This window comes from Podarcis raffonei, chromosome 1 (assembly GCF_027172205.1).
Source record: "Podarcis raffonei isolate rPodRaf1 chromosome 1, rPodRaf1.pri, whole genome shotgun sequence".
Classification (NCBI taxonomy): Eukaryota; Metazoa; Chordata; class Lepidosauria; order Squamata; family Lacertidae; genus Podarcis; species Podarcis raffonei.
In genome coordinates, this window is record NC_070602.1 from 84362125 (window position 1) to 84388523 (window position 26399).

At 46.5% G+C, this 26399-nt stretch overlaps 1 protein-coding gene across 8 annotated transcripts in view; it reads left to right on the top strand.

Moving 5' to 3' along the window:
- OBSL1 (obscurin like cytoskeletal adaptor 1) overlaps nucleotides 1–26399 on the top strand; it is a 71841-nt gene that overhangs the window by 42658 nt on the left and 2784 nt on the right. For all 8 annotated transcript variants that reach the window (XM_053400741.1, XM_053400759.1, XM_053400714.1 and 5 more), the window contains 10 exons: nucleotides 445–720; nucleotides 2703–2978; nucleotides 3544–3819; nucleotides 5876–6142; nucleotides 6566–6835; nucleotides 7448–7714; nucleotides 8473–8739; nucleotides 10262–10374; nucleotides 10641–10794; nucleotides 12748–12909. In XM_053400741.1, coding sequence (XP_053256716.1) covers nucleotides 445–720; nucleotides 2703–2978; nucleotides 3544–3819; nucleotides 5876–6142; nucleotides 6566–6835; nucleotides 7448–7714; nucleotides 8473–8739; nucleotides 10262–10374; nucleotides 10641–10794; nucleotides 12748–12909 — 2328 coding nt within the window. The remainder of the gene's footprint in view (nucleotides 1–444; nucleotides 721–2702; nucleotides 2979–3543; nucleotides 3820–5875; nucleotides 6143–6565; nucleotides 6836–7447; nucleotides 7715–8472; nucleotides 8740–10261; nucleotides 10375–10640; nucleotides 10795–12747; nucleotides 12910–26399) is intronic.

Consider the following 26399-nt stretch of genomic DNA (forward strand, 5'->3'; position numbering starts at 1 on the left):
ACCACAGTGTATGAGCTCTAATGCGCTGGTGTTTGGTGTTTCATAGCAAACTGCCTATCAGTCCTTCATGTGTTCTCTGAAATCAGTCTCATGTGAATACACTGAGCTTTTAAGGCTCTGCCCATTTAAAGGAATCTCTAGTTTTCCCCTCCCCCAAACCTGGGCCTGCTTCATGGTGGAAAGGAAGTGAGATAGGGTTGAAATTTGCTGCCTCATCTTTTGTTGGGTCGGAAAAGCACAATGTTCCCCACCTTTTTGTGTGGTCTTCCTTTGTGCCCCCTCTGCTCCATCTTATCTGTGTTGGTGCTTGTGTTCACCTTCTGGGGGCTCTTTACGACTACCGGATGGCAGATGGTTGTGTGTGCCTTTCTTTCTCTAGACCAGCAGGCCCTGTCTGTGCCCTGCGCTGTGACACCATGTCTCTTTCTCTGTCTGTTTCCTAAGAACCTCCCATCTCCATTGTGGGAAACACAGGGGTTCCAGAGCACCACTCGCTGGTGTCCGGAGAAGCTCTGGTATTGGCTTGCAAGGTGTCTTCGCCTAGTGCTGCTGTGCGCTGGCTGCGGAATGGGGAGGAGCTGGTACCCAGCAAGCGAGTGCGCATTGAAGCCCATGGGAGACAACGCCAACTTACCATCCTTGGAGCCAAGCCAGGAGATTCAGGCTCCTACGTGTGCGATGCAGGCACTGACCGAATGGAGTCCACAGTTAAAGTGGCAGGTGAGGCCTCGTCAGAAAAAGCGAGAAAACTGGCAATCCATGACTGGGGTTGAAAGTCGGGGGTACAGAGAGGTGGGCAGCTCAGAAATGTTGCTTATCCCATTCCTTCTTCACTGGATGGAGAACTCAGGATCTGGTGTCGTGTAATTGCTTGGACCAGAGATAGTCAAAAAAGCAACCTAACAAATTGCTGCCCTTTCATGACACCCAGAATCTGCTGCCTCAGCTGCCTCACTCTGCTCAGTGGTTGAGCCAGCCTTGGCTGGTTTCATTGCTTTGTGGCAGCATACACAACCACCTACAGCCAAGCACACACCATAACCTATTCTACTGGCTACAAAGAATGCTTCTTTCAAGCCTAAATTCAACAGGAGGGGACCCTGTGAGCACCAGGGAAGGCCTCTGGGGGTGCATGCATGCCCTTGAGTGCCACAATGGTGACCCCTGCTTCATGGATAGCATTTGGGGGGTTAGTACAGAGAGCGGGAATTGTGCTCCCACCTTCAGGCTCAGAGGAACTTAGTAATGGAACGCGACAGGTGACAAGTGAAGGGTTCAGGCTGCTTCTCTATCTGCACTCTGCCATTGAGGGGGTTAAATTTAACTTCGGCCGATTCTCAGGCGCCGCTACTTCTGCACCTTCTGCCAACAAATGCTGCCCTCCTTGAAAGCAAGGGAGGCCTTATTGACTGGAGGTTGTTTTTCTTTTCTTAAGTGTGAGGGGGAGGGAGTTGGCAAGGGCTGCCCCCACCAGGACAGGTGCTTTGAGGAGAGGCAGGGAAGTAATCCCAGTGGCCTCTGCCAAGAAGGTAGGGTGCCAGCAGGCAGGAGCAGTGGCCTTTCCAACATCTGGGACTGGGCACCGTGCCTTTTGGGAAGAGGAAGCCAAAGAACAAAAACAAGTGCTGGGGGCAGCAGGACACATTTCTAGAGTGGCTGTGGATTTTGACTTGAGGCAAACGCTCAGCTCCATTCATTGTGGCACCCGCTGCTAGGGCAGTTCAGGACCTTGAACATACAAATGCTCACCAAAAGCAGTGAAATTTTGCTACCACATATAAATGAAGCAAGTTTGCTGACATGCACTTGCCCTACATGATTTATTTTATTTCCTGAAATGGGTATGAGTAAGAAGGGGTGGGAGCAACAAGAGCAACCATGGAGTCTTGCTACTGACTATTGAGTCCTACTTAGTTTCCCTCTGGATTAAGTGTTCCCTGACATTGCCTATGTTAGGGTTGCCATATTTCAAAAAGTAAAATTCCTGACACCCACAAAGTTGTTGAGACCTCAAAAATGTCGAGCTTTTTGGGGGAACAAACCCAAATTATTAAGCTTTTGGGGGAAAACCTCCACCTCAAAATAGTGATCTTAAGCTTTTGGAGCTGTTTCCACTGCTTTTTCCATCACATTGCCATACATCCACGTTTTCCCTGACATTTTGCCACTTTGGCAAAATTCCCCCGACACCATTTTTACACCCGAAAACAGAAAATTATACACAGTGGATGTCAGGAATTTTGACTCCTGGGGCAGAAAATCCAAATTGCACTTCCCAGCGATGCTGTTGTATTTGATTATTATAATTTGAGAGGCTGGAGCTCTTTTCTCTAGGATCTTTTCTGCAAACAAAATGTTAATACTTAATAGAAGGAAGCCACATATGTTGTTGTCTAGAAATGCTGAATTTGTGCCAGGCAATCTTAATTATGTACTAAAGTGCTATCACAAAATAAATGATCCAGGAGAAAATATGTTAGTTGGGGTTTATGTAAAATACAACCCCTGTAGCTGTAGAGCTACAGCTTAAAAAAAGAAAAACAGCAACCCTTGACAATTTCTTGCCCTTTATTGGCACAAGTCCAAGACCACCTCCTTTCACCAGCCTGCCTGCTTTGCAGTGGGGTTGGCTGTGTTTTCACAGGACAGCAAAATGTCCCCTGCCTTGCTTAAGAGGGAGGTCTTCTATCTCTTGTTACCAGCACCCCCTGTGCACATTGTGAACAAGAACGATGCCCATGTGCCTTTGGAAGTCCAGGAAGGAGAGAACATGACCCTGGTTGCCCGTCTCTCCCAAGAGAAAGCTTCTGTCCGGTGGCTGAAAAACATGCGGCCCCTTTATCCTGGGCCACGCCTGGTGGTGAGCAGCGAGGGGGCAGTGCGCAGCCTCACCATCAGGCAAGCTGAGCCAGGTGACAGCGGCACCTATACCTGTGACACTGGGGATGATGAAGTGCATTTCACAACGTATGTGCAAGGTAAGATGGGCCCACCAGTTCCCTTTCCAGGCCTGATGGGGCGACAGTAGCAAGGAGAAGCTTCCAGAACCAAGTCCCCCCTCCTCCTCCATCTTCCTTATGTTTCTGAAAGCCTGTGGCAGCCATTGTGGCAGTTCCATTCTGTGACATTGGCAGTGGGAGGAGGATTGGAAAAGTGTGTGGTTTCACAAGGTGCTGTGGCAGGAGGAGCATGTGTTTGGTGCTAGGAGCTGTAGGGTGGTCCCACGTGCAGCCTGTGAACTATCAACCTGCAATATCCTCCTTGCAAAGGTATTTACTCCCTGGTGGTGGTGTGGGGCAAGGGGGAAACTCATGGACCAAATATCAAGGTCTGATGGAAGTCTCCTGTGTTCCCCAGTAACAAGGGAGAGTTGGAGTGACACTCATAGAACAACTAAAGAGAAAAGCCAGAAGTGGAGTTAGCTGCACCAATCAAAAAGGTGTAGGGTGGGGATTTGAAGGAACCACTTGACTCAGCTGGGCAGATATTGGAGACCATTTTGACCACCTTCTACCCTCTCTAATCCTCTTCTTCTTCCGCCAGAGGCTCCCGTACTGTTTGTTCCCAAGCCAGAGCATCCAGAGAAGGTGCTGGTGCTGGAGGGTGGCAGTGCAGTGCTCTCTGCCATCGTCTCCAAGGAGCCAGCTATGGTGAGGTGGGAAGGACCTCGAGGGGCCTTGGTGGTGGGCGACCAGTGCCAGCTGCGCAGAGAGGGCCGGGTCCACAGCCTTCTGCTGAGCAACGTGGGCAAAGCAGATGCTGGAGAGTACATATGCCACTCCCATCATGACCAGCTGCGCTTTGAGCTGAGTGTCAAAGGTGAGAGGTCTGTGTTGGGGAACATGGGAGGCAATCCCATATGAGACTGGCAGCACTTCGAGGCTCTGTGGGATGGGCTGAACAAAAAGGAAGCAAGTCCCATTAGGATGGCTTGTGGGACTCAAAATGGAGTGAGGATGTTTTGTTAATTTAATGCTTCTCCCACATAGTGGCCTCCAGATGCTTGGGACTACAACTCCCATCAGCCTCAGCTGGACGCCACTACACAGGGAAGCCTGCATCAAATGATTTTGTTAAAGGGAGAATTATGTCAGGTGTGCCAGCTTCTACCATACTGGGATAAGCCACATGGGTTGAAATTCTCCCTTCTACGCAATGGTCAAAGGAGCCTGCTTCACCAAAGTCTCTGTATTTCCCAGTGAATCTATATCTATTCCCAGTGAGCCTTGCACCTTTACTGGCTAGCCCAGCCTTCACCAGCCTGATGTTCTCCAGATGTTTGGACTACAATTCCCATGCTGTCCGGGGTTGATGGGAAATGTAGTCTGAAACATCTGGATGATATCAAGTTGGAGAAGGCTGGCCTGGAGCAATTGCTAATTTAGTCTTATTCCAAACCTGACGCCTTTCTTTACAAGGGGATGTGGCAAGCACAAAACCATGAGCCTCTCCCTGCAGCATGATAGCCTAAAAGCTCACTTTTATATAGCTATGCTGTGTTGTTCAGTTAGTGAAGAACAGGGGCAGTCAGCAGGAGAGAACTGCAAGTGGAGTTGAAGCTTTGCTTAGTGTTATCTGTTTGGTAGCTCTTGATATAGAAGAGACAGACCTCCGGCCAGTTTCAGAAATAGCCTGTGTTTTTTCCTCCACACACTGAGAACAATCAGTGGCTATTAGATTGTCTCTATTCATAGAGGCAATATTGACCTAATTCCCAGGTGCTTGGGGCAAACGGTGAGATGATCCCCATTGCGATGCTCTTGTATAATTCCAGAGGCATCTGCCTGGCCGCTGTTGAAAACATAATATGGGGTGAGAAGGGCCTCTGCTCTGATCCAATAAGGCAGTTCATGGTTTATGACAATAAGTAGCAACACAGGCCTCTTCTGCATTCTTATGTCTCTTCTTTGGATCCCCACTTTGATCCCCCTAATCTGGGTTTGCACTTTAGCAATTGTGGAGTTGACTTTGCTTTGAAGGGGCCCGAGCCCAGTGGTGGAGCGTGGGGTTTGCATGTCCAGCATTCTTTGACTCAGTCCTTGGCATCTCCAGTTAAAGGGATTCTAGGGTGGAGGCCTAGGAAAGCTAGTGCAGGAGACTTTGGTTTGTTAAGCAGAGGAAACAATGCTGGCCTGACTCAGTACAGTAAACCCACAACTTATACAGGGATTACTTTCTGGAGATGGCACTTAAAGCTAAAAGCGTGTATAGTCAAAACACTTTGGCTTCAATGGCGGGTGGGTACTGTATACTATAAGGCAACTTCATATATACAAGATTTTTATTTTTTTCTCCAACCCCTGCCACCACTTTTATGAAAGCAGCTTGTACTTTCTACATAAAAAACTAAAATCACTTATCTGCCATATTATATTTACACAAGATTTTCTGTTCCTTGGTTCAGCAACTGGCATTTTTGGCTTGGTGTAGAGCTTGGAACAGTCCAGCCCTTTTGTAGCCAAGATTAGAAAGCAGGGAGTCCAGTTCCCTGTGCTCAAATTCTGTGACTGGCATAAATAATGCATGTTTGCATGTGTTCACATAAGTTCCTTATTTATTCAGCAATTTGGAAGAGTTAAGAGTGAGTGAAGAGTGCTACTTCAGAAGCCTTTCCTTCTGAACTTAGTGAAAGCTGTTCCTCAATCTTTTGGGTTTCTTCAGAAAATTATGTCCTCAAATATTTATTTGTTTTCATGAAGGTTGGAAATTTAGAAAGAATTGTGGGTCTTGGGCTTCTGCAAAAGATTTGAGTTGCTGCATGATCAGGATTTTCTGCAGGTTTCCAGACAACCACCACTACTCACAGTATGTAAGACAGCAAGTGTTCTGCCTTTTGCCTTCTCACCTCAGTGGTACTATTCCTTGCCCTCCTCAGAGCTGCCAGTGAAGTTTGTTCGGGGTCTCTCAGATGTGCTGGCACTGCAGGGGGAGACGGTGTTGTTCTGGTGTGAGCTGTGCAAAACCAAAGGTGATGTCCTGTGGCTGAAAGATGGGCAGGAGCTGGAAGCCAATGAACACCAGGAGATCCGAGCAGAGGGGCGGGAACGTTCCTTGACCCTGAGACACGTAGGGCCTGAGGATGCTGGTGAATACTCGTGTGAAAGCAAGGATGACCGCACCCTAGCCATCCTCACAGTGCAGAGTGAGTCCTTTGGGGAAAGGGCCTGAGCTCAGTGGTTTTGCATTCAATGTTTTGCATGCCAAATGTCCCCCATTCCATCCCCAGCACCTCCAGATAGGACTGCAATGGGGAAAGACGCCTTTCAGATTTCTGGAGAGCTGCTGCCAGCCAGTGTAGACAGTTCTGAACGGGATGTACCAATGGTCTGACTCAATATAAGGCAGCTACCTATATTATTTCCCGTGGAACAACTTGCTCTGGTTCCAATAACCTGTGTCCATAATCCTACATACATTTTTATTGTGGGCCACTGCTATGAGGGCTGGGTGCTGGGATACCCCCACTGGACTGCAAAGATACTGCGTATCAATAGGCTGCTAGGGTAGCCAGGGGCCCCCCAGCACAGGTCTAGCCATCCCTGACTCTAAGCACTTTCTTCCCCAGTCCCTAGATCAGTGGAAATCATTTCCGAGCTCCACAACTTAACTGTGCTGGAGGGGGATGATGCCACCTTCAAGGCTGTGGTGTCTCCAGATGACGTGGCTCTCAAGTGGCAGCACCATGGCCAAGATATAGTGCCCAGTGAGCGGTTCGCCACCACCAGGGTTGGGCTGTGCCACACCCTCACCATACAGCAGTGCCGGCTGAGTGATACTGGCATAGTCACTGTCCACGCAGAAGGTCTGGTGAGTTCAGCCAGGCTCAGTGTGCAAGGTAAGAAGAAAGGCGATGCTAGCGTGTGGTTTTGGGATGGATCAAAGGAGCATCTAAGTAGCCGGGCGGTGGCACATATTGGCAGTCAGCAGGAGTAGGGACACTTGTATTTACCCTATCTATCATATGCCCCACCCTGCTTTTGAATTGTGAATTAAGGAAATGCAAATTCTGCTATCTGAATAAAGTAAACAAATTAAGAACGATTGCCCGTTTTTGCTTATTTGGCATGATATAGTTTGCTTCTTTAGCCCTGCAGGGCTCGCAATAGAAGCTTTGTTGGAAGTTCTGCTAAACCTCACCCTCACCCCTTGTCTTATGAGATTTTGCCTGCTGCTGCACAATTGATTTTTTTTAAAAAATCCCCTGTAGCTCTTCAGGTCCTTGCACTTTCAAGAAGCGAAAGCTGAGATTCTCAGGGTGCTGGATTTTGTAGCCAGTACCAAATTCTGTTCCAACCAGCATGTCAAATACACCTGGACCTTGATGGTTAGAATTTGGTGCTTACAGATTCATGGTTCTCTCCTGATAGAGAGGCAGGGGGCATGCCTGGTAACATGCCGGGATAGGATATGAAACTGTAGTTGACCAATCTTTGACTTCTTCCTGCAGAGGCTCAGGTGATATTTGTGCAGACACTGCGTGACTTGATGGCTGAGGAAGGGCAAGACGTCTGCTTGGAAGTGGAGCTGAGCTTGGAGAGCGCAGAAGTGCAATGGATGAAGCAAGGCATCCTTCTGCAGCAGAACACCAAATACTCCATGGAGGCATGTGGGTCTCAGCGGACCCTTACCATCCACAACATTGAGCTTGCAGATCGAGGCACCTACCGCTGTGAGAGCCTGCATGACCGCACCCAAGCCAGGCTGAGTGTGGAACGTAGGTGCCAACCTCTGACTTCTTCCCCATCCCTTTTTGTCTCTCTGATCTTGGCTGTAGGTTATCTGTGGCTGCCACAATTTTAACTGGTGCAGCCAGATAGAACCATAATTCACTGCTGCTGAAGGAGTTACATTGGTTGCCTATTCGTTTCTGAGCCCAATACAAGGAGCTTACCTTTAATGTCCTAAACGGCTTCAGACCCAAATATCTGAAGAAGCATCCTTCCTCCTACCAACCTGCCATACCTTAAGATCTTCAGAGGAGGCTCCACTGCATGTACCTCTGTTAGAGGAGGTTTGTTTTGTGTCACAGACACAAAACTCTACATACCTGAAAACAGGCATTTTCAGCTCTTGCCCCCGTGCTGTGAAATATCCTTACCTTTGCCATATGTGAAGCAGCAACCATCAGTTGCTTAGGATGACTTGTAAGGACTTACTTTTTGGCCCAGGCAAACTCATAAGATTGGAGCCCACCTTGTGTATGAATCCCCTGAATCTGTTTTATATGTTTTTTAAATACCGTTTTATTGATTTTAGGCTGTAGTTTTGTTTTAATTTTTATATTGTATGTAGTGTGCACCACTTAGTTGTTGTTTTTAAAATTAAGCAGTTTAGAAATGCATTTGAATTAATGCAATACATCAATAACATTCCTAGCCAGCTGCCACTGTTCTTGGGGAGGAGGCTGCTTTCTTGACAAAACCAAAATGGAACTTGCACTAATCTCTTAACCTTCTTTCCCCACTACTTTAGCCCGGAGGGTGACGGTGAGGAAGCCTCTGTTGGATGTGGAGACTTTTGAAAAGGAGACTGTGACGTTTGAGCTGGAGCTGTCCCATGCCAACGTGGCCGGGGTCTGGACACGCGATGGCATCCGTGTGAAGCCAGGCTCCACCTGCCGAGTGAGTGCCACAGGCTTTGTGCACAGCCTGACACTGCTGGGGCTCACGCTGGACGACTCAGGGACCGTGGCCTTCACCGCTGACACCGTGCGAAGTAGTGCCCGCCTTACTGTCCAAGGTACTGGGGCAAGGCAGTCCATGTGCAAAGGGCAGAATTGTCTTGTGCTAGATGAGCCCCACCTAATACATTCAGCAGGGATGGGCAGTCAAGGGGAAGCAGTGAGAAGGAGATGTGAATGGGGATAATGCCTGGAATGGCCCTGAGGTGAGGAAAGTCCTGTACATGCCCCTCCCTCCCTCCCTCCCTCCCTCCCTTCCTTCCTTCCTTCCCACGTGCAGCTGTCTGGGATTGGAACCGCAGTAATGATACTTCCTGCTGCCCAGTTTGGCCCCTGGGTCTGGGCTCTTCAGTAGCTGAGCAAAGCAGAAACAAACTGCATCCAATGCCACTATCCTCAGCACCAACACAGAAGTGCCAGCTCACATAGAATGCTGTGTTTAATACTCTCTTCTGCAAGCAGCAAATACATTCTTTGGGCTGTAGCTCCCCCCGCCCCCAGGGCACATCCACTGTGTTTTAGGAGATGCGCATCTCTCCCCTTCACATGCATTGACCACAACAAGCACTAGTTCAGGGATGGGGCATCATTTCCATTCAGCCATGCGCATTCTGTGCTGGGTAGCCTTCTTGGGGTGGTGGTCACATGCCAGTGGTGGGTGGAGCCAGGGAAAAAGATGGGCAGAGCAGTTAATGTTAATTGTGCCTCTGCATAATGGGCCAGTTTCTGTACATACTCACGCACCCCTTTCTATCCTCCATCCAGGCAAACAAAAGGTATTATCAGAGTTCTCAAGGGCACATTCCAGCCAAAACAAGAACATTCAAGGAAGGTGCCAAGCAGGGCCTGTGAGAGATGTGGCAGGGGTGGGTGGGTGGCCTGAAGAGAGCCTCAAGGGCCTGAGATTTCCCATCCCGTCACTAGTCCTACAAGACACTCAGCCTGACACTGCTTTGAGCTGCTTTACACTCAATACAGCACTTGCCAGTTACACTAAACTTCTCAGTTGATACTTACGGAATTTGCTGGCACAATATGTGGTGATCACTACTAGCTTAGATAGCATTAAAATGGCAAGCTCACCTGGGGTGAGGCTATCAGTGGCTTCTGGTCATGAAGGCTGTGTACTGCCTCCAGCATCGGAGGCACCTTGCCTCTGAATATCAGTTGCTGGGAATGGCAGCAGGAGAGGATGGTTGCCCTCATGTCCTGCTTCTGGGCTTCCCAGAGGCATCTGGTTGGTCAATGTGGGAGGTGGGGGGCTGGCAAGATAAGCCTTTGCCATCTGATCCAGCAGGTCTCTTCTTACATGTTCCTATGGAGCAATGTCCAAAGCTCCTTATTTCTGCAGGGCTGTGTCAAGTGCGAAGCACCTAACCGTGGGGTCAGGTTGGGAGTGGTGAAGGCAAGAGGTAAGGAAGCTGGGCGAGTGTGTGCCTTCCACACTGAACTTGGGTAAGGGCTGCAGGGAGTGCCCTGCCTTGACTAAGCAGAGCGTTATGCTGTCTCATTGATCTTTTCCGTCTCCAAGTCGATGCATCTTTGTGCCACCTGCACCCGCCTTTGTCTCTGTCCCTGCAGAGCCGCCAGTTACTATGCTGCGCTTTCCCCAGGATATGGGCATCCCTGAGACAGGCTCAGCCACCTTTGAGTGTGAGCTGTCCCGGCCCCTGGCTGAAGTGAAATGGTACAAGGTGAGGGTGCTATCTCTAGCGTTGCCCCCTCCTTTTACTCTCCTGGATCTCCCCGGAGCTCCCAAGAGCAGTGGTTTTCCTTCCAAAGAGCGTGGCTTGTGGCAGGGTGAGCCAGTGCTTCTGCAATGCCCGCTTCCACATCTCCCCACTGTGCCCTTAGCGAACCTGAGAGCAGCACCCAATCCCCTGCTCTCTGGCATTCTCCTTCTCGCTGCCTTGCTCAGCCCTTAACCAGCCTCTCTTTTCTGTGTCCCCGGCTGCCCTAGGATGGGGAAGAGATCCAGACAGGGCAAAACTGCCGCATGTATTCAGTGGGACGCCGGCGCCTCCTACAGCTCAGCCACTGCGGCCTTGAAGACGCGGGCGAGTACACATGCGATGCTGGTGACTGCCGTGCCTCTGCCAAACTGAGGGTCTTTGGTATGAATGGCTTGGGCTGCATATGGGATCAGAGGTCGAGGAAGAGGGTTGGGCTATACAAAGCACCCTTTAACTCCTCATTCTCTGGGTGGGGGATTGTCTGCTGTTCCCTTTTGCCATATGCTGTCGACTCACCCCCCTGCAGCATCTTCCTGGCACTGCCTCTCTTGTGCCTTGGAGGTAGACTTGGGATCGGCTACACCGTGGTGACTCAGAGTCTTGTTCCTGAAGCTTGCACAGCTTGTACAGGAAGCCGTCCTGAAGGATAAACATTCAGTGCTGGGTTTGAAAGGAAATCTTTCTAACTTATAATAGCATTTCAGCAATGGAAGAGCATGCCCAGGAGAGGAATCTTACTTCCTTAAAAGCCTTCAAGAAAACATTTGACAGCCTCATGTCAAGGTTGCTTTAAAAGCATAGATATCCCTTTTTAGGACTAGGAACTGGGCTGGAAGTGGAATGACTCGTTGGGTGATGATGTCTCCCAGCTCTGCGGTAGAAAGCAAGCTGTGCAGGAAAGTCTGGAGGGGATTAGTGGGGAGGATGGGACTCTAGCTTCTCAAGTTTTAATCTGAGCAGGGCTCAGCTTTGAAAGCTGATTTAATGCCAGGATATCTCTTGACATTCAAGACACCATAATAATGATAGAGATGTCTCTGGGCAAGCACAGAGTGCTGTCCTTCGTCCCTGAGAAAGGACAGCCAGCTTTCTCATGCAGAACTGGAATGAGGAAGTCGGACCCCCCCCAATTCAGACAGTATAATTTCCAGGCATACCTGACCCTTGAGTGACCAGTTAAGTACTGCTGCTCCTGCCAGAAAAAGTAATGACTGGGGTTACAAAGACTTACATTTATTTTAAAAAACCATTTTCTCAAAGAACCCCAGGTACTGTAGTTCTATGATGGGAAAGGTGAATTTCAATCCACCTCACAAAACTACAGTTCCCAGGATTCTTTGGAGGAAATAATGAACATTATGAACATTAAACTGATGTAAAACCAGTTTGTCTGGAGTGTAAATATCCCTTAGGAGACTAGGAAACCCTGGTAGTATCTTAAGCTCCTTAGGCACTTGTAAGCTCTTTGATCCAAGTAGAGGAAGACAGAGGAAGTGAATACTAATGGTGAATTCTTTAAGTCAGAACATGAGGAACATCTGGCCCACATGCCAAATTAGGCCTGTCAGGGTCCTAATTGGGCTTGTGAGGCTGTTTTTCCCCATCCGTGGCTAGCTGCCCCACACTAGATATTAGGTGACAGCAGGTAAAGATGCAGCTGCAAAAGAACAACCGGGAGCCTTAAAGCACATTTCTAATTGTTCCTCTGCAAGTGGGGCTTGCATATGGAACTTTTAAAAATGTGGTCCCACATGCAAGCCCTTATGGGATTTGTGCCACTTGGGAGTTTCCAAATCGGATTGGCTCAGTTGTTGCCAGGCAGGTCTCCCTTGGGAGTGCATTCCATAGTCAGGGAGCCACCACTGGAAAGACCCTTTCTCCTGCAGCCTTTCTCTGTGCTTTGACTGGAGGGGGCACTAAGAGGAGGGCCTCCAATGATGACCTAAGGGTCCGGGCAGGTATATCCAAGGGGAGATGTTCAGGAGGGCAGCACTAAATGGAAAATCCCTGATCAGAGGCTGCTGTTGAAGGCATTTGACTGGCCATTGTGGGAAGCAAGATGCTGGACTAGGGAGGCACTTTGTCTAATCCAGCTCTTTTCTATAGTCTGAGAGAATGTATTTACTGATTCTCATCAAATTAGCCCATTCATGGAAAAGGAAGTTTGCTTGGATGAGATCAGTCTTTCCGGGCCAGTAATAACCAGAAGAAGTCCCAGGGTCAGGGGTGGAAACAGGTCAGATGCAGTGTTCTCTGTGGACCCTGTAAGCCCATATGGCACCCAGTAGGAGGCGCTCCTCAGCCCCAACTTCATGGCTTTCTCCCCCTCTGTAGAACGCCAGGTTCAGATTGTGCGGGAGCTGGAGGATGTGCGTGTGCGAGAGAATGAGAATGCTGTCTTCATGTGTGAGGTGTCACTCGAGGAGGTGAAAGGCGAATGGTTCCGGGATGGGGAAAGAATCAAAGTCAGCAGCATTGTGAAAATACGGCAGGAAGGTAAGTGAACCACTTCTGTCTTGTGATGGTGCTGGGATGTGATCCCCTCTAACTTTGGGTCGAGGCAAGCAAGAATTGCAGCTGCTCAGGGACAACTGATGACAAGTCAAATTGTGAGACAATGGCTACATTAGGACTTCATGATAAACCTTAGTTTATTGTGGTGGGGACAGGCCATTCTCTCCATTCCCTCCTCCTCAAGCGCAGCCTCAAGGAAGAGATTGAAAGTTTTTCCTTCCTGTTTCAATTAACTAGTTTAGCATTGCATCCCAACCCTAAACTGGCTAATTTTAACTATGGATTGCTTGAAACAGACTAGCTTCAGAACCCATAGTTTGAAATGGGCTTGTTTCAAAAACAAACCATAGTTAAAATTAATCATAATTTGTCACACTGGAGGAGGAGAGCTGTAGGGTGGGCTCATTCCCATCACAATATACCTGTGGTTTATTATGGCATCTGAGTCGCCCTGGAAGGTGAGGATAGAAGCAAGCTTGATTGCTGATCCCATGTTCAGCTTTCTAGGAGAAGTACAGCTGTAATGCAAGTTGCAAGGGTAGATTCACACCATGGTTCAAGCACTTAGGGTTGCTGCTGTGAAAAGTGACATCTGTATTCATCCTAAGTATAGGCCTCTCCTGCAGTGCCTGTCCAGAACACCGAAATGTGGTCCTTGGTCTGCGTGTGGAAGTCATGCTAGCCCAAATCCAGCAGCAGGGACATAGTATCCCATCCTATTGTAATGCCTGAAGATGTGGCAGCCTTGCTAATAATAAAATAGCTTTGCTACAGAAGAATATCCTCTTCAGAAGAGAGATGTGCTCCAGCACAGGAGAAAGGAGATGTGAGAGGAATCTGTGGAAAAGCTGCAGCTCTGTGGCAGAACAGACAGTTTGCATCCAAAAAGTCTCAGGTTCAATTTCAGGTACCTCCAGGTGGGGCCAGGAGAGAACCCTGCCTGAAGCCTTTGAGAGCTGCTGCCAGTCAGTGTAGCAACACTGAACCAGATGCAGCAATAATGCAACTTTCTGTGTTCCTTCTGATAAATTTGTAGATGTGCATTTGCCACTAATGTAAAATGCATTTCTGTTCCATTGATTTTAATGGCAGATTTAAGCACATGGATAACTCTGTCTTTGGAATAAATGGGGCATGTAGCTGGATTTGCACTGTTTGTACAGAAAGGCTGTTGGAGCAATTGGTGCCCCGCTTTCAAAAGAACACAGGATGCCTGGGGTGGGGGAGCCCAAGTCACTTGTCGTGGGCATTACCCGATCACCTGTATTTGTCATTGCAACAGATCACTGGTGGGGAACATCTAGCCCATGGGCCTAATTATGCCTACTACGTTTAGAGGTTGGCCTACAAGGCCATTTTGGGAAACCACACCTACCTGAAGACAGGAGTGGGAAACTTCAAGCTGTGGCTAAAAGGAAGAACTGGGAGAGCACTCAAAGCACGTTCTTCATTTGTCCTTTGGAGCCAAAAGTCAGCACTTTTCGAATTTGGTGCCTTTTTCTCTGTTACCCTGAATGTTCTTCCTTTGCATCCACAGCTAGATTTCAAAAATCTTCCTTTGAATGTGGCTTGAAATCAAACCACATCAGCAAAGGAGGAGAGGAAGAACCAGGAATACTCTCACTTATTTCATTTGAAGCTTTATCACCCAATGTAGTGATTGATTGATTGATTGATTGATTGATAGGTCCCCACCGTCACAGTGGCCCGTGGTGGGTGGGGGAGTTCAGGATCTGGCCTGTTGGGCAGATCCAATTCCGCACCCCTGCAATAGATGGGGATGGGGGAAAGAATTTCTCCTGCAGCTTCTGAATCTTGTGGTTTAACAATTGGGAAATTGAAACAGACACTCCGCTTTCCAAAAGATGTTCAGCTCCCAGGCAACAGCCGTTTTTTTCTTATGCAAACAGACACAATAATGTCGAAAGGCCTGGGCTAAGCAATCCTGTACTGTCTTAGGCACCCCTAGCCAAGGAAGGCACATGCACTTACAGCAACTCCCACTGTGCCCTGGATGCACATGCACACATGCTTCTCACCTCTAGGCATCTGTCCCCAGGTCTGTGCCGTGTGGAGCAGTTATAGCAACAGTGGGACACCCCCCCAGCCCAGCTTATGTACCCTCATCTGATGGGGGGGTGTGAGCAGCCTGAGGCTTCTCCTACACAGAAGCTGCCACTGCTGTTCCCTCTTCAAGCCTCTCCTGGTTCTAGGAGGCAGCAGAGCAGGGGGTGGTGGGGATTCAGCTGGCCCCTACCTTGCTTGAACAGACTCTTCCTCCAACATGTCCTGCGTGCCCATCTCTATTCCTCTACCCCCGCCCGTCCTGGGGCCTGCCTCGTGGCCAGCCCAAACCTCATAAATCTCTGGTCTCCTCTGCTGGATTAATCCCTGGGCCTCCTGCCTCCACCACACACTCACCAGAGCCCTGCCAGTCCCTGACATAAACTTACCTTATGCCAAGCCTGTTGCTGTGCTGTTGGACCAGTCACTGAATCCTACGTGCACTCTGCCTGAGAAGTGTAGGGGGAAATACTAAAAAAGGAAATAGAAACCAGTGGGAGAACAACAGGCATGTCACCAGCATTGCTGGAAACACTAGCACAATATACCAGTCAGGGACTGTGCCAGCAATGACATCCACTGTTCATCTGGACACAAGGGAGCCAAAGGGCTCATGGTGATCCAGGCATACCCCAGAGCATCCTTCCGCGGGCTCACTCTAAAGGGCAAAAGTTTGGGAACCAGAAGGGATTTTGAGCCCCAGCAAGGGGAAGGGAGCAACATATCCCCACTCAGCTTTAGCATGCCTTGTTTTAAAAGCAAATCTACTGTATATAACAACCAAATAGTATATCCAGATTGCATCTGTATTTTACCTAATGCAGGCATACGACCACGTAAAAGAGTCTAACTAAATTAATACTATGACTCCTCACTACAGAACATGGCTAAAAAGTCTGTTTCAATGACACCCCTGTGAATAATTGACAGCTTCTAATTCCTTGGCAGAAAGTTCTTTGTCAAAATCCAGCTTGAATTACTACTAAGCACTAGTTTTGCAAGAAAGTTATATCAGGTGCACTTCTTCAAGCTCACTGTGTCATCTTGTCACCAACTCTGCTTCTATAAGACATATGAACTGTCAGTATTCACTCCACAAGTACATATGGATGTATATTTGTATTAGGAAATATACTGATACCATTTGGATTACACTACTTGGGTCTCTTGTTTGTTGCATAGATTATTCCTGGGAGACACTTATGGCCAGATTCAACTAAACAGCTGTGCCAGCAGGAGCCAAGCCAATGAGTCCCACTAGTGCCATGAGGCTTCTTCTCCACCCCCTGCTGACCCCCCACCCCAAATTGGCAGAGCAGGAGGCGGGGAGGGAAGCTTATTCTCTCTGGCAAGCAGCAATGCTTGCACTGATGGAACAACTGTATTAGCGCAACATTGAGTTCCACCCATAGAATGTATATTTTTATCGGCTTAAAACAAAATATATCAGAGAGGGAGTTCCTGGTGCTCAAACCCAGACATCAAAGAACAGCTTCCTAACCATGATGCAGCACTTGCATTCCCCTAGACCTCACACCCGTTCCTAGGTACCATGAGTGCAAGAACTGCAGAAGGAGCCCTAGCTAGGTAGAACAGCTCATGTTTAACAGGTTGGAGGTTCCTGGTTCAAATTCAGGGGGTGACCCCCAAAACTAAACAGGAGCAGGGAGGACACTCCCACATGCAGACATACCTGGGCCCAATCAACAGGTGTATGGCATTGGCAAATAGAATGGCTCCTGCAAAGGACAACCAGCCATTTTGGTCCATCTCTGTTGGCATCCCACATGACCAATCCTCCCCCATGTTGCCTGATACGCCAGCCTTGCCTGGTAGCACCCCAACAGGACTTGTTGCCCCACTCCATTTCCTCCTCATCCCTACTTCTCCTCATCAATCCCCCCTCCTCCCTTCCTCCAACTGGCTGCCTCACACATCCTGGCAGCAACACCCACCCCACCTGTGCACCCAAAGGCATCTGCTGGCTCAGTCAAGGGCATGTGAGTGAGCCCCTCTGCTTTAGATGCCCATTCTGAGATCAGCTGCAACCAGAGCAAACGAGGGTATGGGAAAAGGGTCTCAACCCACCACACCCTAGCAACAAAGACGCAACTCATGTGCCAAAGGCAAAGCATGTATTGCCCAGCATGCAGGATGTAGTGGATCCTGAAAGGCATGGAAAGGGAACTTTTGGCTCTCCACATGTCCTTGGACTACAATTCCCACCATCCCTGACCACTGGCCTTGAGGTCTGGGGCTAAAAGGGAGTTAAGAATCCAACAGTGTCTAGAAGGCCACAGAGGTTTCTGGCCTAACTGAGTGGGATTGTCACCCCAGCAGGGCACATTGGGTGCAGTATCCTTATGGCTTTAGCTTCACCCCAGAAACTCCTTCACCTGCTGCCTGTTTGTCGTAGAACATGCAAGGTTAGAGGAAACTCCTGGAAAAAGTAGGATTTCAGCCCCACAGAGGAAACGTCAGGCACATCCGTCCTGGTCTTTTTGCTGCTCCCCCTCAGAGGCAGATGTAGGGGAGTGCAACTGGTTTGCCCACACTGAGTGCTGAGCCGAGAGGGCACTACAGGGGGTGCTGCAACAATGACAAACAATGGAAAGTGAGATGTGGAGGGGTGCTGAATGTTGGGGTCACACAAGGGGCTGCTGAAATTAAAAGCCCAAAGGCACTGTTCTCCTTCTAGGCCACATAGAATGGGGTGTGGAAAAGATCCTTTAGCAATAGGAAAACAGCCCGCCGAGAGTAAAGGGTGGCCCAAGAAGACAGCAATGACTGGAGGATATTGTCTCAGGGTCTCCATGTGTTTGCTTGTGAGGAGTTAAGAGAGTGGTGCCACTTGAGTGCCCAGGCAGTGATCATGCCTCAGCCTCCCCACCACTGGAGGACAGAAAGAGAGCGTCCTGACTATCAGCAGACTCACTCCCTTCCCCTTTGGGGGTAGCAGTGGAACTCAGTGTACAGTGACAGCTTGTTCCGCTTCATGCATCTGTGCTGCTTTCTGAAAGCAGAGTCCTTAATTTGCCCCAGTTGGCAAGAAGGTTGTGGCCAGATACCAGAGCCTGAAATGAGTCCAGGAAATGTATTTGAAGTGTATCAGCAGAATGTGTTTCAGTTTATAAAAGATGTAAGCATAAAGAATATTAAAGAGAAATTAAAAGGACATAATATATTAATGAACCTTGAGAAGGAAAGGATAATATAAAGAACAGTGTATATAATACAATAAAATACAATGATTACAGGAAAAAAACAAAATAGGATATGAATATGCAATCTGAAGCCCCAAAATTTAAAAGGTAAATTTTTATCAATCCCAACACAACATAGAACAGTTATGTTGTGTTGGGATTGATAAAAATTTACCTTTTAAATTTAGCTCTACTTAGACAGAAGAAAAATATTTTAAAAAAATCTGATGGAACATCTATGTCAAACAAAAATTTTGGCATGTAAAACTTAAACCAACTCTACTTTGATTTCTCACCTAAAACTCGCACCAGACCAGTTCATGCTAATGCTATGTTACCTAGTACTTACGGTCTAAATATTAAGAAAAGAGAAATGAAAATATATCTACCTATCCAAGCAGGGCCTCAAAGGAACAAGTTACTGTGGGCTTAGGGGAGATTTGGAAGATGGATCCAATTGGTATGAATGAATGAATGAATGAATGAATGAATAAGTTTATTACGGTCATAGACCAGAAGAAAAAAAACCAACATAAAGACAACAGTAGTTTACGAGGGAATGATGGTGTCAATTAAAAGTTGTAAAATTATACATAAAAACAATGCACATATGCACACACACCCACACACACGCACATATATACTCATATATGCACTACCATATATGTGTAAACTTAAAAAAAAAAAAAAAAAGGGGGGGGGGCTTGTCCAAGAGTCAGATCTTTTACTTTTTTACAACTAATGCCCTCCGCTTGATCGCGGCCGCAGAAAACTTGGCCACTTTCAGTGTTACTTCTGGGTTTTTATCTCCTAGTAGGATTTTCAGCCGCTGGGATTCAGATCGACCTGGAAATTTCTGGACGATAGGAGAGATAAACAGTGACCTGATATCCCCGTAAAGGTCGCAGTGTAACAACACATGTGAAGCCGTTTCCACCTCCTTCAGACCACATGGGCAAACTCGTTCGGCATAGGGTGTGCCCTCGTATCTGCCCTTTAGTAAGGCAGATGGCAGTACATCAAATCTGGTAAGGGTAAACGCCCGCCTATATTTTGCGATTTGTAGATCCAGCAAATATGGGGTTAAATTAAACCCTTTTTCATAATCTTGGATAGCTGGATATTTATCTATCTTGCTCATATGGTCCTGAAGCTCTACATCTCCTATTCGCTGGCTCACCATCATTTTAGCCTTTTCAAAACCTGCGGCTATAAGTTCTTGTGGGGAAAGCCCCAGGCCCTTCAATTTTTCATAAAGCGACAATCTCCATTTAGACTGGAACGGGTCTAATAAAGTCAATGGAGCCACTCCCACTGGGAAGAATATGAGTTTTAGCCAGAAGTGAATCTTCAGGATCCATATCCTGGCATTAATAGGGAGTTGACCTACCTCCAGCCTAATGGCAGTGTTGGAGACACAGGTAGGTAACCCTAGTAGGGAGCGATAAAATTTAGTTTGTACAGATTCCAGGGACTTGAGTTTTTGACAATTAAATATCTGGGTGCCATACATCAGTTGTGGAAGTATTTTTGCAACAAAGACCTGGGAGGCGGCAGGAACATATTGACCTCCTTTTCTGTAAAAGAATCTTATGATAGCTCTAAAAGATCTTTGCGCATTGACAATGGAATTCTTAATCTGATGGCACCAAGATCCCTTCTCATCAAAAATTATTCCAAGATATCTAAAAGATGTTACTTGCTCAATAGGTTGGTTATTAATTTTCCATTTATGTCGGAGTTTTCTCTTGGGGAACACCATAATTTTTGATTTAGTATAATTTATTATTAGGTGTTCAGCTTCGCAATACTCTGTAAGAGCTCGTAGAAGTTTTCTTAGACCCACACAAGAGAAGGAAATAAGTGCCGCATCATCTGCGTACAAAAGGACTGGTATTGGTATATTGTTTAGGTTTGGGGAATGAGTACTTGCTTCCTCCATCTTTCCGACTAAGGAGTTTATATAAAAGTTGAATAGAATGGGGGCAAGAACACAGCCTTGCTTGACACCATGGAAACTTTGGATTTCCTTTGATAGGTTCCCATAACGATCACATCTAACACGGATCCGAGTATTTTCATGTAGTCTACGGATAAGAAGCAAAAGACGTCTATCGATGTTTGTGGCATTTAATTTTTCCCAAAGTCTATGCCGGGGTATCGAATCGAAAGCTGATTTGAAATCTATGAAGGCTACATAGAGAGAGCCTCCTTTCTTTGAGGTGTATTTCTCCACTAGATGTTGCAATACCAGTCCTTGGTCTAGAGTTGATCTATGTGCCCTGAAACCAGCCTGGGCTTCCTTTAGGATGTGCTCCTGTTCCAGCCAGTCCGCAAACTTTTCACGTAAGTGAGTTGCATAAAGTTTGCTAATGATGCTTAAGAGACTGATTGGTCTGTAATTGGCTGGATCAAGTTTACAGCCTTTCTTGAATATGGGAACGATGATTGCCAATCCCCAGTCCTCTGGTATTATTGCTGTTTGATCTATGCTGGTGAAAAGGGTGGCAAGGACTGGGGCCCACCAGTCAATATTGGCTTTGAGAAGCTCAGGAGAAATATTATCTGCTCCCGGGGCTTTTCTATGTTTGAGTGCCTGAATAAGCCTCCTAATCTCCGCAACCGACACCGGAGGCCACTCATCACCTGCCGCACACTGTATTAGTGGCTGTGTCAAAGGCAGAGCTGAATATAAAGATTGGAAAAATGCCTCCCAAGTCCCTGCAGGTATAGTAAACTCCACTTCTGAGGAAGTAGATCGCACTCCATTTGCTACCAGTCTCCAGAAGGTGGCCGAATCTCTCTCTCTGGATGCATCTATTAGGCATTTCCATTCTCTTTTCTGTGCCAGGAGTTTTTTGTTTTTGATCAAAATTTTATAGTTTCGTTTATCTTCAAACCAGCCCGTGGGGAGTTGGGGTAAATTGGCAGATCTATAATTCTTGTATTTTTTCAGTAAGTTTAGCTTCATGTCCTGACATTCTTGATCAAACCAGGGTTTGGAGTTTTTATATACTGAAGATTGCCTACTTGGCCTGTTCCTTTTTTCCTTCAGGGAATCTTGAAGGAGTGAAATTAACTCCTGAAATAAATTTATCTTTAGTTCATGGCTAGAGGAAGTTATAAGGTTTTCTCTCTTAGTGAGGAATTCCTTTGAGCATAGCCTGCTTGAAATTTCCTTATGCAGTTCATCTGTCCATCTGATACGCGAATATCTAAGCTCCAGAGCTGTAGGGCTCGAATGCTCGATTTTCTCAGCGCAGGATAAATCCTTCCCCGCAGCTACGAGTGCACTTAATGGCAGATGGTCACTGTCTAAGCGCTCCTCCACTTTGCATTCCAGAACTTTGTTTTGAAGATCATACGACACGATTATATAGTCAATTGTGGAGGCGCCATTGTTAGATATAAATGTGAATTCTCCGACCTTCTCCCCCTCTGTACGGCCATTCAGTATAACCAAGTCCAACTTGTTGACCAAGCGTAGTAGGCATAAGCCGGCATAATTGCAGCCTTTATCCTTTGAGACTCTAGCTGGTATTGGGTGGGTTTCCTCTATAATGGGGACTGTTTCGTGGAAATGGGCATACAAAGCCTCATCAGATTGTCCAGTTCTGGCATTTAGGTCGCCTGCCACCACTACAGAGGCATCAGGAAATTGATTTGATAGTTTGTCAAGATACTGTTCTAACTGAGCCCAAGTGTTTCTTATCAATCTTTTCTCTCTTTGTGGGGGTAGGTATACGTTAATCAGCAGCAAGCTGTGGGTTCTCCACTGTACTTGCACAGCTGTGGCCAGATGGTCTAGTGGGTCTAGTTCTTTAAATATGGCCCTTAGCCTTGTTGAGATTAAGGTAACTAACCCACCTTTAACTCGCCCCCCTCTAGTACTTAAAAGACCTGGGAGGGAGAACGCAGAAAAACCATTTAGCTCCACTTCACTTGTGCTCCAGGTCTCCTGGAGGAACACAATGTCATGTCTCTGGATATATTTAGCAAAGGATTGGTCAGAAACCCTCTTTTGCCAACCTGCAATATTCCAAGTTAGCAAGGCAAGGTTACACGTTGTCTTGCCAAACATTGATCTTAGTCAATTTGCCTTTAAAAGATTTTTTGGGCCTATCTTTTTATCTGTTAGTTGGATTTCATTCATTTTGGCAATGTCCATAGATGTATTGTCGCCCAGGTACTCAATGGAATCAATTGAAGGGTGCAGCGTGCTAACATTAGTGATCAATATTCCTTTTTTTGGCGAATCAACCTTGAGGTGTTCTATTTGACTGGTACCAAGTTCATCCTCATCCAGGTATCTCATGCTGGTCCAAGAGCGCGTTGTGGTTGTCATAGGGATGGTTTCCTTCTTAGATGGTAGATTGTTGCTGTCCCTTACGCACTGTGTTAGATCTGTTGCTGTCAGGTTTATCTCTGCAGCTGCAGAGGTATTATAAAGGTAATCTTTCATGGTTGCCATAAGGATGGTTTCCTTCTTAGATGGTAGTTTGTCCCTTGCGCACTGTGTTAGATCTGTTGTTAACAGGTTTATCTCTGCAGTTGCAGAGGTATTATAAGAGTAATCTTTCATGGGGTCTGTCTTGGCTTTTTCAGAGAGGTTCTCTTTCTTTAATTGGTCCGTTGCCGGTTCTTTCTCTCTTACTTTTTCCTGAGCATTCATCTCTGTTAGCTTATTTCTAAGGGTCTCCAATCTTCTCAAGATCTCAGATTGGGCAAGGAAAGGCAACAATCCAAACTGATTTATTAATGCCTTTTCTTCTGGATAGAAGTTATCCGTCCCCTCATTAGGCAGTCTCATCTCCTGTCTTAGTTTCAAGGACCCTTGCTCAGTATGTTCCAGTTTGTCTTTTGAGTGTCCTCTCTCCACCTTTGATTTACAAGAAAATCTTATCTCAGCTGTCGTAAACTCATCAGGGAACAATTTCAAACATGTGCTGTTTTCAAAGAATCTTGTTACCGTTATCCTTTTCTTTAACAGCAAATGTCTTGATCTATATATATATTTAGCCAAGTTTTGATCTTTGAAGGAGGCAATCACTCGCAGAGAGTATCCATTGTAGAATATAAAATCTACTGAAGTAATGTCCTTTAATTTTATTTTCCCTGGCAGCATGTCATCTAAAGTATTCACAAAGTGCACCGAGCGTTCTTCCTGTGTAAGGAAGCCCTTTGGCTTCGGGTAGTTAAGAAATGCTAACTTCCTATCTGCCAACATCAGTTTCCATCCTTTATCCTGGGGCAAGTCTTGCCCTGCTGCTGGCTCATCTTGAGATCTGCCATAATCAATGGTATGGGGTGGGTCTTCTTTAATATTTATGGATCCTTGGGGTTTCAGCATAGAGCACCCGGGTTGTAATTCCGTTTCCTCACTTGTTTTGTTAGGCAGCGATAATGTTTCTTTCAGAGACTTCAGCTGGATCTTTTTTCCTGAATCCACACTGTTGTTCTCTCTGCTGCCGTGTATAGCAGGTTTGTTAGAGTTTGTTTTTGATTTTGTTGGGATCAGCTTATATAGTCTTTTCCAGCATATTTTACATGCACGTCGGTTTATAACAGATTTCCTTGCAGTTTTTATGTTCTTACTTTTCTTTTTAGTTTCAGCTTTCTTCTTATGGGATCTCTTACTGATGCCTCGCTTCTTTTGATTTACTTCGATAGGAAATTCAGTTTTAGGGACAGATACATACAACCCTATGCCCTTTCCTTGGTGTAAATGATTTTCCGCTGCTGATCCTTGTGTGCACTTGCTGGTTGCTGGTTGCTTTATATATTCTGGCTCTTGAGGGGTGATTGGTGGATCGGCACCATGAATTTCTGAGCCTTTAGCTTGAAGGGAATAATTTTCCACTAATGTCAGGAGCAGCCCGTTTGTTATTGTTAAGTATTTTTTCATAGCTGCCAGATCCAGATTTATAGAGAGCAGCCAGTCCTGAGGATAGCAGTCATTGTTTTCCGTCTGGGAGCCCATAGATGAAGTCTGGGATTTCTGGGAGTTTCGGGTTTCTTCCTGTAGCTCTGAAGATAATATCTCAGCCAAGACTATTTCATGGGCCAGGCTCATTGTGTTTCTATTTTGGTTGCTATTCTCCGAGTCCTGTATTCCTCTAGAGGAGGTTGTGTGATCTTGAGCAGCAGAGGGAAAAAGAAGAGCCTCATCCTGCTTCGACTCAACCATCTCAGCCATCTTTTGCCCATTTCCATTTCCATTCTCATTGTCCCTTGTATGTAAAAAGTATTGCGTGATTTTACTCTGTTTCTCATAACACTCCTGGAACAATGGGCTTGTCACTATCCCCAGGTCCCTACGTTTCTTTCTGGTAAGTACCATTTGTAAATCTTTGTTGTCAGGGTTATTCTTCCTATTTCAAAAACTATGTCTCTTAGGAAGTCGGAAGCTCCACCCAGCTATAGGCTAAGGTCCAAATTGAGGCAAGATTTGGGATAGCTGTCTGTAATTTGTAATTTGATAGCTTGTAGTTCAGGGCATAACACGAAGTTGGCAATAAATCAGCCGTCACCCGTTTTCGGTCAGACTTGAGGAGCGTAGCAGCGTGGGGAGCAAACCCTCCGGACATCAAGATAACAAGGCAACAAAAGAGCTCTTTTTTTTTTAGAAGCATCAAGCTAAAAGAACTATTAAATTACTTAAAAGCTCTGGAGGAGTTAAAATATATTATAAAGGGGTTTCAAAGGTTGGCTCGGTGTCGAGCCTGTTTAAAAAGCAGATTTAAAAGCTTGCCTCAGATAACCTCCAGAACTCAGCAGCTAGTTCGGCGGCCATCTTCCCCGATCCAATTGGTAGGATTCAGAAGAATCCAAGTGGAGGGGAAAGACTGAGAAACAAAATTGTGACATTTAACCCTCACCAGGAAACAAGCAAAAATTAAATAATAAAACTGTATATATAAAAACTGCTAAAAGTTAAATCTGCTCAAGATTGCTTGTAAGCCAGAGATCCAGACCCAAAGGGCTAGTTTAGGGGAATATTATTATAATATTTCTTCAAAACCAAAGAAGGGACAGTTTCAAAGTAAGAAATCCTTCCTTCTCTCAAAGAGAAGGCGAAAAGGTAAACTGGGTTCCCAAGGCCCCAGAATAAGCAAAGGCATATTAGCAAACTGGTGCTAAGCTAAACATAAATTGAAATGAAAAGAAGTATAACAAAATAAAATAAAGCAAAGAAGTGAGCTGTAGCACTAAGCACAATCTCTTTTTGATCCACCACTGACACCCCAAATGTTCTGCCCTTTGATTTATTGTTTGTTGTCACCTCACTTTTCCTCACAAAAAATAAAATCTCTTCTGTATTCGTAACTGGCAAGTCATGGGGCAGACATCTGCAGAAACAGTTTACCATTGTTTTATGGGACTGATATATTCTCATGCAGGGAGAATCATGAAGGTCGTCTAGTGCTGCTAGCCAAATGGAGTAACAAATCTTCGTATCTTCTCTGTACTGACGTACTGTCTTAGCTTGACTAAGGCCTTGTCAGCATTTTTGCTCCCCACATTGCAGAGTCCAGGCAGCGAGAGGCATTTTTGCCATCCGTACAGACCTTCCCGTCTGCTTAATACCATGAGCCAGTTTCTTGACTGAAGTTTGCTTCCATTCCACTCCATAGCTCTCTGCGGGCAATCACCTTCCCCATGCATGCAGATTCCCTTCTGGAATGAGCTACGTAACATGATCCACCAAGGAAAAAGTGCTCAGGAGTGTTTGATCAGTGTTTGCAATGGTTAGAGTGGATTGCCTGGCCTTTGCCAACAGAATGCTTACCTAAATGTGGGAGTGAGTGCCTCCACCTGTGTGGAAGACACTGCTCCCTCCTCTTGGAGGAGAAGGGTGTCAGAACTGGACAGTTCAGACATGACATGTGACAAAGGACATGGGTGGGGCAGAATTGAAGACCCTATCAGAGTGTTTCCTATCCCCAGAGTTCCTTCTGGGAAGCTCTAATTGTGCATGACATGAGGCTAGAAAAAGACAGACCTAGGCTATATATCCTATCATTTGAGCTGTTGTCTGCTTGCATGAAATTTATATACTGGTGGTGGTGGGATGGGCTGCAGGCTTACATTGTGTCCTATGTACTTGGGTGGGACAGGAGGTGTGTGGGGCTGGGCAGCTATTCCCCTCCCTTGTCACACTGAAGTCCATGGAAAGTGGTACTAACGTGAAGTTGTACAGCCAAG